The sequence below is a fragment of the Erythrolamprus reginae genome, chromosome 2 (assembly GCF_031021105.1).
Source record: "Erythrolamprus reginae isolate rEryReg1 chromosome 2, rEryReg1.hap1, whole genome shotgun sequence".
Classification (NCBI taxonomy): domain Eukaryota; kingdom Metazoa; phylum Chordata; class Lepidosauria; order Squamata; family Dipsadidae; genus Erythrolamprus; species Erythrolamprus reginae.
Genome location: NC_091951.1, coordinates 236,307,115 through 236,327,950, shown reverse-complemented (window position 1 = coordinate 236,327,950; position 20,836 = coordinate 236,307,115). Strand labels below are relative to the sequence as shown.

General features: G+C 39.5%; 1 protein-coding gene across 2 annotated transcripts in view; it reads right to left on the bottom strand.

Annotated features, from left to right (window-relative positions):
• Positions 1-1,040: 1,040 nt before the first annotated feature.
• Positions 1,041-20,836, bottom strand: part of PAX5 (paired box 5) — a 308,938-nt gene continuing 289,142 nt past the window's right edge. For both annotated transcript variants that reach the window (XM_070742266.1, XM_070742267.1), the window contains one exon: positions 1,041-1,446. In XM_070742266.1, the coding sequence (XP_070598367.1) occupies positions 1,370-1,446 (77 nt within the window). In that variant the 3' untranslated portion in view covers positions 1,041-1,369. The remainder of the gene's footprint in view (positions 1,447-20,836) is intronic.

The window sequence follows — 20,836 nt, the reverse complement described above, 5'->3', positions numbered from 1 at the left end:
CCCAAATTCTACCTTGGGAGATAATACCTTTACTTCATTGTGTATAAGCGTTTCTTTCCCATGTACAGTGGTACTTTGGCATTCATCATTAATTGGTAATCATCATTAATTGGTTCCAGGAAGCACAACAAAAACTAAAAATAAGTCCCAAACAAACCACATGACCCTTTGTTTCAGCCTAAAAAACTTCCTGTCTGTCCCTTTTGATATATCAGTGTCCTTCCCAGCACTTCCGACTTCCTGTCCACCCTCTGTGGTCATCCCCCTCTTCCTTCTGCAGAGACCTTCTTGGCATGGTCAACTTCCTGTCCATTCTCTGTGGCTGTCCCCCTTTTCCATCACAACACATTAGGTACCAAACCAAAAACAAATATACTGGGACAACATTTTTGAGTCAAAATGCGCTGAATACCAAATCTGATGAGTTTTGAAGCAGTTGAGTACCAAGGTACCACTGTATATAAGATTTTGGTCATTTGGAATTTCTTCTTTTATGCTGAAATGAACTTAAAGTAAAAAACCATATGGTTGTCTGTGATTAGAAGTAAACATAATATTCAACAGTTAAAATGGTGGTAATTCTCCCTATCATTTGCTCGTAGGTTCATTACCAAATGCTCACCTGACTGTCAGAATAGTTTTTTTCTAGAAAGAACATCAGTCCCAGAAATGGCCAGTTAATGTTAACCTGGTTTAGAGTTGTTTTAAAGCTTACTGAAGTTTTAGAGTCAGTGCACCATTATCAGAACACATTTTTTCCAATGTATTTTAAGATCATCCTTTGTTCCATGTATTTGACTTATGCTAAACCATTCTATAGTAACACAAAGAAGTTATTTACATTGGTGCTTTGCTATTTGAGTAGAACATTTGTTTTTCTTTTGCCTTTAATGCCCACTCACTGAATTAAGACCCAATTTGTGCTGTCCAAGCTGGAACTACAGGTTGTAATTACAATGCACACATTAAAGAGATACCCCATAGGGAACTGTTCAATATTAGCAATGTTCCTATTCCCCAACATGGCTAAAGGAACCAGATATAGCTTGTCAGTCCAAAGCAAGAAGACCGCATGTTAGACATGGATACTGCATTTCACAAACTGCAGGAAATGTGAGCAAAACTAATTCTTTGTTTGCCCTGTGTTTTTTAATGGGAAATTCAATTAAGATTCTCTAAAAAATCCATTAATTAAAAACAGTGAAGTAATAAGCTGTCCACCTAGCTGAAAGAGTAATGTTCTAATCATTGTGTGGGCTGGTTGGACAATTTCTCATTCCTTATAGCTTGATTTCAGTAGTTGCACTCTCGATGATTCCAGTGGTGTCATCTGACGTGGTGTGGTGAATATGCTTCTTGGTTTGTTTTGTCAGTGACGATCATAAGCAGCAGCAGCTGCTGGGGGCGCGGCACCTCGGGCTGCAGCACTGTAATAGTAAGGAGAACCTGGAACAAGGAAAAACAGCAGAGTGGAAACATGTTTCATGTGTAATTTCTACCAAACAAATAAAACTGTTTGAAAGCAGAAACAGAAAAGGTGATCTGAAAACTTCACTGGGTCTTATGCAGACCCCTAAAACGAGGGGGTAAATTTAGCAAGTTTTACACAGTAAAACTTACTTGCATCTTACTTGCATTATGCCAGGTTGAATTTATGTTTTGCTGACAAAGAAATGAAGGGGGACCAGTCCAGATCTATTTCAAGCTATTTAGCTCTCATCAATTGGCCATACCCCTCTGGGATTCAAGTCCAGGATACTTGTATATTAGGTAGGTGTATTAACCTCTAAGCTACAGATTCTTCTCCTTTGTTGGCTATATCAGGAGAAAGATTGTTTTTTGTCAAGGCAACCTGGGTCTACCCAATTATCTGTTTGTTTGTTTGTTTGTTTGTTTGTTTGTTTGTTTGCTTGTTTGCTTGCTTGTTTGCTTGCTTGTTTATTATTTGTCAAAGACATGGACAAGATAGTAGGTATTGGTATAAACATAAGCAAAGTAGGTACAGGTAAATTTGGGCAGTAGGACAGTAAAACAGAGATGTTAGGCACAATGTTGCGCTTATGCAGGCCCCTTACAGACTTCTTGGGCATGGGGTGGGGTTGACTGTAGACAGTCTAAGGTTAAAGCTTTTCAGGTTTGGGGAAGAAACCACAGAGTCAGGTAGTGCATTCCAAGCACTGACAACTCTATTGCTAAAGTTGTATTTTCTGCAATCAAGTTTGGAGCGATTTATGTTGAATTTGAATCTATTGTGTGCTCGTGTATTATTGTGGTTGAAGGTGAAGTAGGACACTGCGGTAGATGATTTTATGAACTACATAGTTAGATCATAACAAAGGCGACATAGCTCTAAGCTACCTAAGCCCTAAATTTAAAGTTTGGTAGAATAAGGTATTCTGTTGCGCGCAGAGGAGTGGAGGACTCTTCTTGAGAAATATTTCTGAACTCTCTCGATTGTATTAATGTCCGAAATGCAGTGCAGGTACCATACAGGTGAGCTGTATTCAAGAATTGGTCTAGCAAATGTTTTGTATGCTCTGGTTAGCAGTGTAATGCTGCCAGAGAAGAAGCTATGCAAAATTAGATTAACAAGTCTTAGTGCCTTTCTGGCAACGTTGTTACAGTGGGCCGGAGTATACAAAAAATAGCAAGGACAATAAATAGTTGTTGCAAAGCAACTGCTTGTGAAGGCTCCGGAATTGGGGCTGAAAGGAGAAAACAGAAAAAGTATGCACCGTCTCATAATTGGGTAGACCAGGTTGCCTTTACAAAAAACAATTATACCAGGTTACTACAGAGAACCCATGCAACTGGGTTTTTTAAACCCAGGTAAAATTGGGGCGACAGGATGGAGCTGAGCATTTAAAGGTCATATGACACCTATGAGAAGTTCATAGCAGATAATTTTTGCTACTACCTAAGATTGCAGAAATATCTGCAGCTAAGATTGAACTCTCAATCTTTCGACTGGGAGGCCAATGTCTACTCCTCTAAGCCACCAAGTCAGTCTCAAACCACTGTAACTAAAATTATGAGGCAGTCCCCTTGTCTCCTTCTTCAAACCATACACATTTAGAAATGATTTGATTTAGCTACATGTCCAGATTGAATATCTGAATTTCAAAGATACTCAACAGAAAAAAGATAAGTTTAGACCAGTATTTTAAATCATTTCCCTTTGATATTGTCTAAACCAGTGGTTTTCAACCGTTTCTTCATCACAGACCCCTTTTAAATAACTTTTGTGGCTATGGACAATGGCCATAGGCTCCGAAGTCTTAACTCAAGATTTAAATCATAAAATTTGTTCAAGCCTTTGTGGACCCCCCCCATGGAGATCCACAAACCCCAGATTGAAAACCACTGGTCTAAACAAAAATATACTTGATTCCATATCTTAAAATGATGCTTTCTAAGTAAATTTGGAACATTATTTGACTTTACAAATAAAATATAGCAGTATGTAAGGAAAGACATATTTTGAGGTATATATACTGGCAAGCCAAGTCTCTAACTCCAAAAGATTGCTTTCTTGGATGTTATTTGGAGCGCTGACAAATACGTTCCTTTGAATCTATAGGTAGATTACAACTTCACCTTGTTTTTTGGGCAACCAGATGCTAATTATGAGATTGTAGTGGGTGGATAAGTTAAGTACATTTCCTGTAAGAACGTGTTATGAAAGTGGAAGAGAAATGGAGATCTATAAAGCCGTCAAAACCCCAAGGAATTCCTAAATATTTATGTTCCATTTGCTCCATTGGAGACTCTGCCCCTCTTTGTAGTCATTCCATGGAAGTGTGCTTACCAACTGGGAAGAGGCATATCACAATAAGTAAACTTGAAGGAATTTGGGAAAGAATGGAATTTATTTATTTATTTATTTATTTATTTATTATTATTTAGATTTGTATGCCGCCCCTCTCCGAAGACTCGGGGCGGCTCACAACAAGATAGAACAAATCATAAATAATCAGAAAACTTTAAAATTTATACAAGATTTAAAAGAACCCCATATACTAACAGATGCACACACAAACATACCATGCATAAATTAAACATGTCCGGGGGAGGTGTTTCAATTCCCCCATGCCTGACGGCAGAGGTGGGTTTTAAGGAGTTTATGGAAGGCAGGGAGAGTAGGGGCAGTTCTAATCTCTGGGGGGAGTTGGTTCCAGAGAGCCGGTGCCGCCACAGAGAAGGCTCTTCCCCTGGGGCCCGCCAACCGACATTGTTTAGTTGACGGGACCCGGAGAAGGCCCACTCTGTGGGACCTAATCGGTCGCTGGGATTCGTGCAGCAGGAGGCGGTCTCGGAGATATTCTGGTCCAGTGCCATGAAGGGCTTTAAAGGTCATAACCAACACTTTGAACTGTGACCGGAAATTGATCGGCAGCCAATGCAGACTGCGGAGTGATGGTGAAATATGGCATACCTAGGTAAGCCCATAACTGCTCTCGCAGCTGCATTCTGCACGATCTGAAGTTTCCGAACACTTTTCAAAGGTAGCCCCATGTAGAGAGCATTACAGTAGTCGAACCTCGAGGTGATGAGGGCATGAGTGACTGTGAGCAATGAGTCCCGGTCCAGATAGGGCCGCAACTGGTGCACCAGGCGAACCTGGGCAAACGCCCCCCTCGCCACAGCTGAAAGATGGTTCTCTAATGTGAGCTGTGGATCGAGGAGGACGCCCAAGTTGCGGACCCTCTCCGAGGGGGTCAATAATTCCCCCCCAGGGTAATGGACGGATAGATGGAATTGTCCTTGGGAGGCAAAACCCACAGCCACTCCGTCTTATCCGGGTTGAGTTTGAGTCTGTTGACACCCATCCAGGCCCCAACAGCCTCCAGGCACCGGCACATCACTTCCACTGCTTCGTTGACTGGGCATGGGGTGGAGATGTAAAGCTGGGTATCATCAGCGTACTGATGATACCTCACCCCATGTCCTTGGATGATCTCACCCAGAGGTTTCATGTAGATATTAAATAGCAGGGGGGAGAGGACCGACCCCTGAGGCACCCCACAAGGGAGAGACCTCGGAGCCGACCTCTGGCCCCCCACTAACACCGACTGCGACCGGCCAGAGAGGTAGGAGGAGAACCACTGAAGAACAGTGCCTCCCACCCCCAACCCCTCCAGCCGGTGCAGAAGGATATCATGGTCGATGGTATCGAAAGCCGCTGAGAGGTCAATGAGCACCAGGACAGAGGATAAACCCCTGTCCCGGGCCCGCCAGAGATCATCCATCAACGCGACCAAAGCAGTTTCCGTGCTGTAACCGGGCCTGAAATCCGACTGCTGGGGACCTAGATAATCGGCTTCTTGCAAGGACCGTTGGAGCTGGAGTGCCACCACCTTCTCAACAACCTTCCCCATAAAGGGAAGGTTGGAGACTGGACGATAGTTATTAAGTACGGCTGGGTCCAGGGAAGGCTTCTTGAGGAGGGGGCGCACGAGCGCTTCTTTATAGAGTGTTGGAAAAACTCCCCTCCCCAAGGAAGCATTGGTAATCTCCTGGACCCAGCTCCGTGTCACCTCCCTGCTGGCCGAAACCAACCAGGAGGGACACGGATCCAGTAAACAGGTGGTGGAACTCACAGCTCCAATGGCCTTGTCCACTTCATCAGGTGTCACCAGATCAAACTCTTCCCAGACAGGTGGACAAGTACGTGCCCCAGTCACCTCGACTGACTCGTTGTCAGTGGACTCTGTTTTCCAATTGGAGTCGAGATCGGCCCGGATCTGAGCGACTTTATCAGCGAAAAACGTGTTAAAATCCTCGGCACTGCTCTGTAAGGGCTCCCCAACTCCCCCCTGGTTAAGAAGGGAGCGGGTCACCCTAAACAGAGCGGCCGGGCGGGATTCCGCTGATGCAATCAAGGCGGCATGGTACGCACATCTTGCCGCCTTGAGCGCCACTTTGTAAGTCTTAATAAAAGCTCTTACAAGTGTTCGATCAGATTCAGACCTACTCTTCATCCATCGCTTCTTTAGATGTTTCTTTTGGCGTTTCAACTCCCGGAGCTCCTTGTTGAACCATGGAGCTCTACGGGGTCTAGCGCCACGGAGAGGTCGCAAAGGCGCAATCCAGTCAAGAGCCTCCGCTGCAGCCTTGTTCCAGGCCTCCGCAAGAGACTCTGCTGAACTGTGGACGAGTGCCTCTGGAATAACCCCAAGCGCCGTCTGAAAGCCCTCTGGGTCCATCAGGCATCTGGGGTGGAACATCTTAATTGGTTCCACCTCCCTGCGGGGAAGGATTGGAGCCAGGAAGTCAAGCCGTAGTAGGAAATGGTCTGACCATGACAAAGGCAATGCTTCTAAGCCCCTTAGTCTCAGACCATTACTCAATTGCTCGGAAAGGAATACCATGTCAGGTGCGTGCCCTCCCTCATGAGTCGGACCCTGTACTACTTGAGTCAGGTCCGTGGCTGTCATGGTGGCCATGAACTCCTGTGCCAACCCAGAGGTTTTGCCGAGTGACGGCAGGTTGAAGTCCCCCAGGACAATAAGTCCGGGGAACTCCACCGCCAACCCGGCTACCTCCTCGAGTAGCACAGGCAGGGCTTTTGACACGCAGCTGGGAGGCAGGTGAGAAATAAGCCCACCTGAACCCCTAAGTCCAACTTCATCAAGAGAGACTCGCAACCCGCAATTTCTGGAGCAATGAGTCTACGTAGGCAAAGGCTCTCCCTGGCTATAATAGCCACTCCTCCCCCCCTTCCCTGGGGTCGAGGTTGATGCCATATCTGAAACCCGGCTGGGCAGATTTCAGAGAGAGGAACACCTCCCTCTGGGCCCAGCCAGGTTTCAGTAATACATGCCAGGTCGGCCTCCTCATCCAGGATCAGATCCCGGATGAGGAGAGCTTTATTTACCACCGACCTGGCATTGAGCAGCAGCAACCTGAGCCCAGGGCCAGAGTTACACTCATCACCAGTACCCAAGATTGGGCTCACAGAGCCAGAACAAGGGATCGTTATTAAGCAACGATCCCTCGTTCCCCTGGAACGGCTAACTCTGTGGCCCCCGCCATATCTGCCTCTCCCCAGCAACACTGGAATATTCCGACCCTCTGCCACCCCAGAGATCGGTGCCCCTTCCTCTCCTGTCTCCCGAGCGTCAGGTGGGCCAAATCTGTCATTCATGCTATTTTCATTCATCTCATGCATACCATAACCCCACCCACTCCAACCATCACACTCACACCAATCATTCATCCTATGCACATTACATACACCCCAGTCATCCATTCATTAAGAAACCCCCCAATAATATTAAGATTAAATTAGTAATAATTAAAATAGATTAACTTGATTATTAAAATACAATAAGAAAAAATATCTAAATTTATCAAATTTAAAAAACTATAAATATAATATAAAATATAAAAAATATAAAAAATATCGGAAATTAGTCAGCAATAAGATAGTGTTAAATTCTTAATTAGTTCTTAATTGGAAGTTCTGGATTATAACAGTGTTCAGGGTCCCAGGGGAGTATCTCAACCTGGTTAAAAGGAAGGATCTCTTCTTGATATTAGTCACCCCTTTTTCTAGCACTATGATGTCTCCCAGGTCTCTTCTCAGTCCCTCAGTTCCATCACCAGTCCCTTGGCTCTCATAGGACCCTCACCCCTCGCTGGTCACTCCTCGGTGGCCTCCGATGACGTCGCTGATTTCTGAGCGAATCCCTTCACTACCGTACTTTGGTCATGATCAAGAATAGCAAATTGGAGGAGTCCAGTACAGTAGTGGATAAAACACTACAGCACTTTTTTCAGCAAAAAAAAAAGTCCATAAAGAGTTCCCAGGTTTCTTTATTAAATCTTTTACCTTTCCTTGTTCAAACAAGCCAATTTATCAATTTCTGCGAATTCTGCCTTCTTCATGATCCACTCTTCCATTATGGGTATTTTACATGTGTCAAAATAGCTATCTTGCTAATGTTGGCATGTCATTTGCTTATGTTTGTGTATATACCAATGCCTGCTATCTTGTACATGTTTGACAAATAAATAAAATAAAATCCAAGGATAAAATGTCCAGCATCCAGCATGGAAACTAGCTATGAAACAACTAACTGATGAAACACGGCAGAATTTAGGAACCAGGAAATAAGAGTTAAGATGTTACTATTTATGAAAATAGTATCTGAGAAAGTTTTAGCAGAACTTTTCCACATACTATGAGATTTTACGGGGAAATAAAATTCAAACGTAACATCTCTTTGTCAAATTGCAACCTTACCTGGGTTGCACTTCTTCCAACTACAAACTGTTTCTCGGGAACAGATAATCCACTCCCGAGATAGATCATACACAGTGTATTAAATTCATTTCTTTTTTTAAAAAAAAGCACTCAAACTTTTTCAAAGTCTTGTTTTCACATAAAATTGTATACACCTTCTCCTGGCTGGAAAAGTAATGAAATTCCTAACAGCAAAACCATTCCTGTCATAGAAAACGCTGCTGACAGCATTAAAGGAGAAGAAACAGGGAAAAATCAATAGAGTAGTGACAGATATCATGAAGAAGTCACAAAGTTCAAGACATGTGTAAGGGGCCAATATTTCAAACAGATGAGCATGTGAAAATAGACTAGCAGCATTGCACAATATTGATGAAAAAGGTTTTCTACATCCTGTTTCAAGAGAGCCAACTGGTATTTTGAGGAGGTGAAGGAGGAAGAGGGAAGGGGAAAGGGGATGGCTTGGCTATCCTTAGATGTCTTTCTTGATACAACAAGGGCAAGGAGAAAATTCTGTAATAAACGGATCTTAACTCATGGTTTGAGGCTTGTTTAGATGAGCTATAATCTTAGCAACCAATACAATAGCAGCCTTAACCAAGTGCCTCCCAGATTAGGTGAATTGCAGTTCCTGTAATTGGCTTATGCTGAATGAGGGATTTACGAAAGATGGTTTGAGATAACATTGGGGCAGGGAGCCACAGAGCAGTAGAATAACCTTGCTATTGTTGCTGCAGGGCAAGCAACACAGTTCCTATGGCAACTTAAATTTAAAAATGCATTGTAAGTTTTTTTTATTATTACTAATGCTCTCCAATTTCATCCTTTTAACAATTGCTTTGAAATTGGTGGCTTATTCTTAGCACATGTGCATATATGAAAGAGCCATTGTGGTAAAGTAGATTAAGATGGTGGACTGGGAAAAAGAAGACCAAGTTGTAGTCCTCCCTTAGGCATATAACCTGACTGGGTGCCCTAGACTGGGAATTTGAAGGAAAAAAATCATGAAAATGAAATGCAAATGAAGCATCATGGATCTATAACCTCCAATGGAGAATCTTCATCCTGCAGCGGTGTGTGTGTGTCTGTGTGTGTGTGTTGTATGTGAGTACAGCGTTCCCTCGATTTTCGCGGGTTAAAATTTCGTGGAACGTCTATACCACGGTTTTTCAAAAATATTAATTAAAAAATACTTCGCCGTTTTTTCCCCTATACAGTACCACGTTTTTCCCCACCCGATGACGTCATATGTCATTGCCAAACTTTCATCTGCCTTTAAAAACATTTTTTAAATAAACTTTAATAAATAAACATGGTGAGTAATAATCTAAATGGTTGCTAAGGGAATGGGAAATTGTAATTTAGGGGTTTAAAGTGTTAAAGGAAGGTTTGGGATACTGTTCATAGCCAAAAATAGTGTATTTACTTCCGCATCTCTACTTCGCGGAAATTCGACTTTCGCGGGTGGTCTTGGATTGCATTCCCCGCGAAAATCGAGGGAACACTGTATATACACACACAAATCTGCAAAAATAAACATTCACATGTCTCTGTTATATTTGCTTATTTCAATAGTGAAGCAAATTTAATATTTCTGACAGTTGTTGCATCATTGCAATAACTAAATGTCCTTTGTTCACATTTTAAGTGTATTTTAAAATGTCAACCTGTATTTCGAGCTTGGTTTAAGACACAAAACATCAGTTCCAAGCCACCAGAAGTATGATGAGTTGACTCAGGCCATATCTACTGCACCTACTCTTAAGTCAGCAAAAAACAATAGTGCAATGATATTTGGTGTTCCTGTTGCTGATCTTTTTATTTATTCTTTGCCCAATATACAATACATATGGAAGAGAATAGACATTAAGTAATATATATAAAGATAGAAAGTAAAAAAGAAGAGAAAATATATGATATATATAAAACCCGAACTCAGAACAATCTACATATATATATATATATATATATATATATATATATATATATATATATATATATATATATATATTTCGGCCTTATTTTGGCCATGTATATATATATATATATATATATATATATATATATATATACATGGCCAAAATAAGGCCGAAATAGATCTATCCTAGTCTCCCTTAATTTTCAAATTCAGCTTAAACATGTGACATATATATATATATATATATATGGGGGGGGGGTGTTATGTCAGATCACCCAGTAAGGAAGGGTGTGGCTAGCTGATGAGGCCAGAACAAGGCCGAAATGGGACCATCCTAGTCTCCCTTAATTTTAAAATTCCAGCTAAAAAAACATTTGACATATATATATATATGGGGCTGAGAGGCAAATAAGGAGCTGTGATGTTCCTTCAATACACCAGGGTGATTCGACACAAAAATATGTAACCCTTCCCTGGTGCAGAGCTGAAGGGATTGGATACTTAGCCTAGAGGATAATTCTCTGCCTTACAAGGCAAAGGTTGCAGGTTCAAGTCCCATTGGGTATGGCTAGCTGATGAGGCCAAAATAAGGCCAAAATAAGGCCAAAATAGATCTATCCTAGTCTCCCTTAATTTTCAAATTCAGCAAAAAAACCATGTGATATATATATATATATATATATATATATATATATATATATATATATATATATATATATGTAGATTGTTCTGAGTTCGGGTTTTGCCCTGTGTAATATTTTGCATGTCTATGCGACGTTTCGGCGAAATCACATTCACCATCATCAGGCTGAAGTTCCAGGAACTTCAGGAACTTCAGCCTGATGATGGTGAATGTGATTTCGCCGAAACGTCGCATAGACATGCAAAATATTACACAGGGCAAAACCCAAACTCAGAACAATCTACATACATATACCCGTGAAAATTTACGAAAATATATATATATATATATATATATATATATATATATATATATATTTGTTTTCGTAGATTTTCACGGGTACAGGTATGACGTTCTTGGTATATTCGGGTTTCTTCCCGTGTAGGATTTTGAAATTTCTGGCGACGTTTCGACGAGGTCTCACTCGTCATCTTCAGGCTGGTGTTTCTGTCCTTGTTCTAAGGCGAACACTGCGAGACCTGAGCTGCCTTCCTTCTATAAATACTGGTGGCTGGGTGTGGTCTGATGGCTCAGCAATTGCCTGTTGTGTAGAAACTTCCTGGTGAGTCAGTGGGGTACCATCTGGAGTCGTTGATGTAGCTGAGGTATGCTGATTAGTTAATGGTTGTAGATTAGGCGTGATATCCTGAGTAGTTGGAACTTGCAGGCTACTTGATTGTTTTACAATGTGTGTTCTGAGTCTGGTTTCTATGGCTGGGATACGTTTGAGGGCTGGTTTCCAGATGTCTGGTAAGTGGGAGGTATCATCCCGCTTGTTCATATTTTGGGGATGTTTTTCTATCTCGATGGCTTCCATGATTATTCTTTTGCTGTAGTGTTCTGTTTTGGAAATTAATTTGGTACTGTCAAAATCTCTGAGAGTAAATGCACGTGTTGCAGAACATAAGAATGCATTAAAGAAAAAAGAAAAAACCTCCTCCGTTTTCCAACACTTCAAAACTACAGGACATGAAATTGATTTTGACAGTACCAAATTAATTTCCAAAACAGAACACTACAGCAACGACCCCAGATGTTACCCCACTGACTCACCAGGAAGTTTCTACACAACAGGCAATTGCTGAGCCATCAGACCACACCCAGCCACCAGTATTTATAGAAGGAAGGCAGCTCAGGTCTCGCAGTGTGCACCTTAGAACAAGGACAGAAACACCAGCCTGAAGATGACAAGTGAGACCTCGTCGAAACGTCGCCAGAAATTTCAAAATCCTACACGGGAAGAAACCCGAATATACCAAGACCGTTATATATATATATATATATATATATATATATATATATATATATATATTCTTATGTCGGATCACCCTGGTATATTTTTAAGGAACGTCACAGCTCCTTTTTTGCCTCTAGGCCCAACCCGGGCCACTGCAAGGCAGTAATATATTTATAGCCGACAAACTATATTTTGTATGTGTTAAATGTTTTTTAGCTGGAATTTTAAAATTAAGGGAGACTAGTATAGATCCATTTCGGCCTTATTAGGCCTCATCAGCTAGCCACACCCTTTCTTTACTGGGATTCGATCTGGGAAGATCGAATCTTCTACAATGCAGAAGCTTCCCAGATCGAATCCCAGTAGACGTTTCGGTGAAATCACATTCACCATCATCAGGCTGGAGTTCCAATCTTTGTGTTTTTGCAAATGAATATTAGCAACTGACATTTCTTCTTAGCATGTAGTGTGGGGGTGGAGATTTGCTTTGAATGTAGCAAATAGATTGGGTGACTATGCTTCCGTGATCTGATTGGTTGGTGTAATCATGGTTATAGAAGGAATGGCATGAAGATTATGAAGTGTTTTGTTTAAGTCTGATTTCCAAATATAAAATTCTAAAATCATAATAATTAAAGGATTGACATATTGATTATAATGAGGTGTTTATTTTGTTTAAGGCTGGTTTCCAAATCTCTGGCAGGCGCGAGGTATCATCCCTTTTATTTAAACAAAAAGATCTTTTTTCAATTTCAATAGCTTCTAGAGAGATTCTTTTATATAAATTCTCTGTTTTGTGGAGTAATTTAGTTTTTTCAAAGTCAATTTCGTGCCCTGTTTTTTTAATGTGCTGGACAAGGGAGGAGGTCTTCTCCTGTTTCTTGACTGCATTCATATGTTCTGCCATGCGCTGGCTCACTCTTCGGTTAGTTTGTCCAATGTATGTGGCTGCACATGTTTTGCAAGGGATTTCATAGATACCTTGGTATTCTAATTGGATTTTATCTTTGGGGCTCCTTAGGATATTAGATATTTTTTGGTTAGTGCAAAATGAGGTTTTGATGTTATGTTTTTGTAGAATTTTACTAATTTTATCCGTGGTGCCTTTGATGTAAGGAAGGATGGTGGTGCCATTGTCCTGTTCTTGATCTTGTTTTTTGGGGGGTGTCTCTTTATTGATTAGGTTTGTTATTGTTTTCTCTTTGAATCCATTAGAAATTAGTACATCTTTGAGTTTGTTCAATTCAGTTTTTAAGTGCTCATGGTCAGCTAAGCGTTTGGTTCTGGTGATGAGAGTTTTGGCCACTGAGGTGATTTGTGCGGGGTGGTGGTGTGAGTGTGCATTTAGATAACGGTTGGTATGGGTTTTCTTTTGGTAGATAGTATGTCCTAGGCTGCCATTGGGTTTTTTATAGACCAGTACATCTAGAAAGGGAAGTTGATCATTGATTTCTGTTTCCATAGTAAACTGTATTTTGGGGTGTAGGCTGTTGAGATGAGTGAGGAAATTGTCTAGTTTTTCTTTACCATGTGGCCAAATTACAAAGGTATCATCAACATATCTCAGCCAAAGTTTGGGTTTGTATTTGGCTTGCTCTAAAGCATTATTTTCGAAATATTCCATATAGAGGTTGGCTATGACAGGTGATAGAGGTGATCCCATGGGGGCTCCCTCTATTTGTTTATATCTTTGTTCATTATAGATGAAGTATGTATTGGTCAGGCAGTGGTTGGTAAGGTCTAGGATATATTTGGGGGGTTTGTGTTTGTCTTGGATAGCTGTCAAGGCTTCTGTAATAGGTATTTGTGTGAACAGGGACACGACATCGAAACTTACAAGTAGGTCATCGAGTTGTAGGTTTTGTTTTTTAATTATTTGTATAAAGTGGGATGAATTTTGAACATATGAGGTAATAGTTTCTGTATATGGTTGAAGGTATTTGGCTAAAAATTTGGCAAGGTTTTGTAGAGGGGAGCCTATAGAACTGACTATTGGCCTGAGAGGTATTCCTTCTTTGTGTATTTTTGGAAGGCCATAGAGTTTTGGACATATGGAAGATTTTTCTCTGGGGATGATTTTTTGCTGGATTTCTTCGCTGATGGGAGAGGCCTTGATTTTAGATTTGGTGGTTTTTTCTAGGTAGGTGGTAGGATCTGTGCTTAGGAGTTTGTAGGCTGGGTTTTTTAGTAGATTTGTCATTTTTTCTTTGTATTCTGCTGTGTTCATTACTATAGTGGAGTTTCCTTTATCAGCTGGGAGAATTATTATATCCTGGTTTTTCTTTAGATTGATAAGTGCCTCTCTTTCTTCCTGCTGTATGTTGCTTTTTGGAGGTTTACTAGAGCACAGAATATTAGTGACTTGGAGTCTGATTTTGTTAGCAGTATCTGGGTTGATTTTATGTAAAGTTGTTTCAATTCCACATATGATATTTTCAGTTGGTATTCGTCTTGGAGTTATTGCAAAATTAAATCCTTTTGAAAGAATATTGGTTTCTGTAGTGGTGAGTATCTTGTCTGATATGTTATGTACTGTTTTGGTCATAAGTTGTTGTGGAGGGCTGGGTTTTTGCTGTACCTCTAGTATTTGGAGTTTCTTATTACTACATGCTAAGAAGAAATGTCAGTTGCTAATATTCATTTGCAAAAACACAAAGATTGGAACTCCAGCCTGATGATGGTGAATGTGATTTCACCTATATATATGTGTAGATTGTTCTGAGTTCGGGTTTTGCCCTGTGTAATGTTTTGCATGTCTATGTCCATTTACAACAACACAAAGATTGGAACTTCAGCCTGATGATGGTGAATGTGATTTCGCCGAAACGTCGCATAGACATGCAAAACATTACACAGGGCAAAACCCGAACTCAGAACAATCTACATACATATACCCGTGAAAATTTACGAAAACATATATAGATAGATAGATAGATAGATAGATAGATAGATAGATAGAGAGAGAGAGAATATATATGATATATGAGATAAGGAAAGACAATTGGACAGGGGACGATAGGCACATCAGTGCACTTATATACGCCCCTTACTGGCCTCTTAGGAACCTGGAGAGGTCAATCTTCACTGCATTTGTTTCCAGTCCTTCAATGGACAGTACCATTTTGCACTACTCAAAGCTGCTTTGGAAGATTGTTTGATTAACGAGGGAAACACTACCTTAGCTACCTCTATAATTAAGTATGATTTAAACCTATCCCATTTATACTTGGGAAAAAAAAGAAAAAGGCAATGTCCATGAGGACAAGGTAGAACCCGGAGTATAAAAGGGTTGGTACTAGCTACTGGAATGGTCTTTTTGAATACTCTTTTCACTAGTATACTAACCTGAACATTTCTGAACACAATGAAATGAAAATTGAAATGAAAAAATTAATGCTTATTTGTTTATTTTGCTGAGAAAAGCCTGTCCCCCACCTGGCTGTGTGCAATTATTTCAATTTATAGATAGATTAGCCTGCAAAATCCTTTTTTTTTTCATTTCATTTTTCATTTGTTTGTGATCAGGGATGTTCAAATTAGTGTACTAGTGAAAAAAGTATTTAAAAAAAACCCATTCCAGTAGCTAGAACCAACCTTTTAATACTTCGGGTCTAAAAGGACCCAGAGGAGCACAAGTGTATAATCTTTGTGAACATCATTTTTATTCATTTCAATTTTCATTTCATTATGTTCAGAATGTTCAAATTAGTATGCCAATGCCAAAAATGGTCAAAAAATTCTGATTTTGCAGGCTAATGGAGATAAAAATGAACAAAAATGCACAAAAATGGGAGGCGAGCTTTTATGAGCAAAAAAAACAAATAAGCATTAATCTTTTCACTTCAGTTTTCATATCATTTTGTTCAGAAATGTTCAAATTAGTTTCCCAATACCAAAGATGGTCAAAAAAGGTCAGATTTTGGAGCCTAATCTAGATGAAAATGAACAAAATTTCACAAAAATGGGGGGAGGAGTTTGATGAGCAAAATAAACAAATAAGCATTAACTTTTTACCTTCAATTTTCATTTCATTGTGTTCAGAAATGTTCAAATTAGTATACTAGTGAAAAAAGTATTCAAAAAACCCATTCCAGTAGGTAGAACCAACTTTTTTTTTTAGCTACTGGAATGTGTGTGTTTTTTTAATACTTACACTTACGTACACTAATTTGAACATTCCTGATCACAAACAAATGAAAAATGAAATGAAAAAAAAAGGATTTTGCAGGCTAATCTATCGATAAATTGAAATAATTTCACACAGCCGGGGGGGCAGGCTTTTCTCAGCAAAATAAACCAATAAGCATTAATTTTTTCACTTCAATTTTCATTTCATTGTGTTCAGAAATGTTCAATTTAGTATACTAATGAAAAAAGTATTCCAAAAAACCCATTCCAGTAGCTAGAACCAACTTTTTTACTCCGGATCACATATGACCCGGAGGACTCCAAGTGTTCAAAACATATATTTTTTTTATTTCATTATGTTCAGAAATGTTCAAATTAGTATTCCAATGCCAAAGATGGTCAAAAACTTCTGATTTGGCAGGCTATTCTATCTATAAATTGAAAAAAGTGCACACAGCCGTGGGGGGGGGAGGCCCTTTCTGAGCAAAGTAAACAAATAAGCATCAATTTTTTTCATTTCAATTTTCATTTCATTATGTTCAGAAATGTTCAAATTAGTATTTCAATGCCAAAGATGGTAAAAAAAGTAAGATTTTGCAGCCTAATCTAGATGAAAATGAACAAAATTTCACAAAAACGGGGGGAGCGGAGTTTGATGAGCAAAATAAACAAATTTAAACATTTTTTTTTCACTTCAATTTTCATTTCATTGTGTTCAGAAATGTTCAAATTAGTATACTAGTGAAAAAAAGTATTCAAAAAGACAATTCCAGTATCTAGAACCAACCTTTATATACTCAGGGTCTAAAAGGACCTAGAGGGTAACAAGTGTATAATAAATGCGAGGAGAGTACCAGGGTTAATTTACCAATTAATGGTCCACATATGTAAGTCCCAACTGCTTTTTTGGGTATGCATCAGAAGTGGGTTTCAGCAGGTTCTGACCCGTTCTGGAACCAGTAGCAGAAAGTTTGAGTAGTTTGGAGAACAGGTAAATACCACCTCTGACTGCCCATGCCCCCATCTATTCTCTGCCTCCCGAGTGCCAGCTGATTGGAAGAAAATGGGATTTTGCAGTAACCTTCCCATGAAACACCCACAGAACCAGTAGTAAAAAAAAATTGAATCCCATCACTGGTATGCATACAGGCCTTTGTGTTAGTTTTTGATTCCTGGCAACTTCCGGGACAACTTTTGTTGGCAAGGCTTTTCAGAAGTACCTTGCCATTGTCTCCTTTCTAGGGCTGAGAAAGAGTGACTTTTTCCAAAGTCACCCTGTTGTCTTTGTGCCTAACGTAGGATTAGAACTCAGGATCAGAACTGATGCCTTAACCATTGCACCAAACTGGCTCTCAACTTTCGTGAGGGCAACAACAAAAGTGTTTGCAACTGCAGGGAAATCTGTGCATTCCCTATAGTATGCAATTTTCCAATGCACTGTCCATCTTGTCTTGAGGTTTACACATTCACTCATTAACCAACGAACATAATAGAGTAACCATTTAAGAATAATTCAATTTCCATTCTTCAATTTTTAAATTAGACGATGCTCATATTCAGTGGAAAGTCATCAACTGATAACAGATCAAATGCACAATTTAAACCAGCTCTCAGAAATACATACGTTTTTTAAAAAAAGAAATACATAGATATTTCCCTAATCACTAGAATATATTTGATTGTATCTAACTTTTGTCTTCCTATTTGACTCGCTCAGCTTCCATACCATTATTTGTTGATATGAATCTATATTACACAAATTACTCTAGACCCTATATTAAATACAAAAAAGATAATTATTAAAGATCTAATTATATTGACCATATTAAAAACTTGTTTTTAAAAAGTAGAACGTCCTTCAAGAGTTTACAACTTTTTTCTTCTTCTTCAAAACTGACCTTCTGATCCTACCTGATGCTTTTAAAATAATCTGGCTGTTAAAGTACAATTTTTCTCTGTAGCTCCCTGGCAGCATTTTATATATCTACTGAGTGGGACTTTTTTTTCCCCCATTCACATTTCTGTGCTGAAATCAAAAAGGTCTGTATTTAAAGTGAAAAATGAAAACATCACATTCCAAAACATTCACTCTTTTGCCCTGTCATTACACTCTCCTCTAGAATAAATTTGTTCTTTCTTCTGTCATTTTTCCTTTCCAATTCATATTATCATCAATTTATTTCTTGACACAGTCATTTCTGACTTCTACTTGTTCCCTAATCCTTCCATAGAAGCCCATAGATGGGCTGATTCTAATCCTAACTGACTGATTCCTTACCTTTTCACCTCATATGAAATCATGCCAATGTTGTCAGCCTTATGACACTGTCCTCTATAACAACAACTCTCTCTCTAAATATATCTATAGCTCAGGTGTAGCCAAAAGGGAGCCCTGTCAGCCTTACTTACAATTCACAATGTGCACAAATCACATCAGCCCAGAAGAGAGAACAGTGCATCAAATGAGATCCGCTATGATCAACATCAAGTCGAAAGTAATGAGTTAAAATGTTAAAGAAGTTATTACAACAAACCAGCATGAAATTGAATCATTTTTCTTCATTAGACTGGGTTGCTATTATCCACTTTTAACATGTTTGTATTAAGTAGACTTTAAACATGTAAGCTCGCTAGGCTTCAGTGGCTGAAACCTCTTGGGGTTGCGAGTGTGTGTGTTCATACAAACTAAGGCAGCCATTATGACTTCAGTGCTTGAGCTCTAAACACAGTTTTCATAAAGATTTCCAAATGAACATAGTGTCAGTGTTCAATTACACAAGCTAGAAATAAGAAAACACTAAAGTGATGCATTCTCTCACTCTTTGCCTCTTCTTATAGAAGAGATTGTGTACTGTACAAAGGAAACAAAACACAGAAAGGTGGGAGCTAAAAGACCCATATAGTTTCAATAACAATATATTTTTAAGCTACATTCATTATCTTGTCTATGAACAATAGATCTAATTATCTCCAACAAAGCTACAGTAGAAGTCCTAAGAGAGGCGGTGTCAACTGAGTCTCGCTTTACTGGAATCAAAAGAGTCTGAGCTTCTAAGTTATGACGCATGGTAGATGTCAGTCAAGTCATTTAAGAAACCACAGGAAGGCGCTCATATACCATTATGATAAGTTACTGCAGTACCCGAATATTGCCAAAAAGAAAAAGAAAAAAAGAAAGAAAACCACCTCATAGGCCAAGATTACTGGCATCAGTAGAATGATTTATGTCATCTTTAGATTGTCTTATAATTAATGTGCTCATCAGATGAAATTTCAAATAGTGTGAAAAGCAAATCCATCTCGAAATTCTGATTGCTTGGTTGGATCCATCCTTCAGCTTACTATACTTTTATGCAGGCTGGGAAATAAACTGTGTTGTTAGAATCTATCATAAAGCTGAAAAACTGATTGGAACATCGAAAGATCTATTAAAGTACCTGTAAGTCTAAGCTATAGAACAAATGTTCTTTAGGACAGGAAAAGCAGAATGCCTCATAATGGAAAATGTCACAAATTACTGGTATAGCAAGGATGATCAGAAAATAAAAGATATATTATTACCCCGTTTTCCCAAAAATAAGATATCCCCTAATAATAGAAACATAGAAACATAGAAGACTGACAGCAGAAAAAGACCTCATGGTCCATCTAGTCTGCCCTTATACTATTTCCTGTATTTTATCTTACAATGGATATATGTTTATCCCAGGCATGATTAAATTCAGTTACTGTGGATTTACCAACCACATCTGCTGGAAGTTAGTTCCAAGGATCTACTACTCTTTCAGTGAAATTTTCTCACGTTGCTTTTGATCTTTCCCCCAACTAACTTCATATTGTGTCCCCTTGTTCTTGTGTTCACTTTCCTAATAAAAACACTTCCCTCCTGAACCTTATTTAACCCTTTAACATATTTAAATGTTTCGATCATGTCCCCCCTTTTCCTTCTGTCCTCCAGACTATACAGATTGAGTTCATTAAGTTAATAAGCTCAGGTTTCTTTTCTTGAAAACTTTTCACTTCTCATCCTAGAAGCTTCCTCAGTTTTGAGCAAGAAGAAGCTTCTTAGATGAGAAATGAAACCTCTTCAAGGGAAAAAGTACCAAGAAAGTCCAGTTGCCTTTTGGAAAAGCACCTTTGGGACAATCATGACCTGGATGCCTAAGAATCGCCATAGACACGTTTTGCCTGATACCAGAATGCTAATGGCTTCTGCACTTTGTCTATAAGGTGCCTTCAATAACAAAACAGCAAACTTTACAAGCAAATATCCAATTCAGAGAAAACATACGCCGAAAGAACCCCGAGAAAGATTTTCCTAAGAGCTTATAATATAGAAGCTTGAAACCACCAGTTTCTACCCTATTTCAAACATGAGAGAAGAGAATCGTATTATATTTGTATAGCTCACACTGAATACCGAGTTTCCCATCCAGTTGAAAGTTCACATCCCTTGTTCCCCATCCACAAGCTTGTCACGTTGCCCACTCAGATTGTGCCAATGTGGTAATTCCTCCTTCCACTTCCACCTAGGTGGGTGGGCATAGGATGGCCTTGAACCACTCGAAAGAATGTTTTGTGGCTGCATCTGTACCTTCGTGAAAATCACGCCTCCCAAGTTTC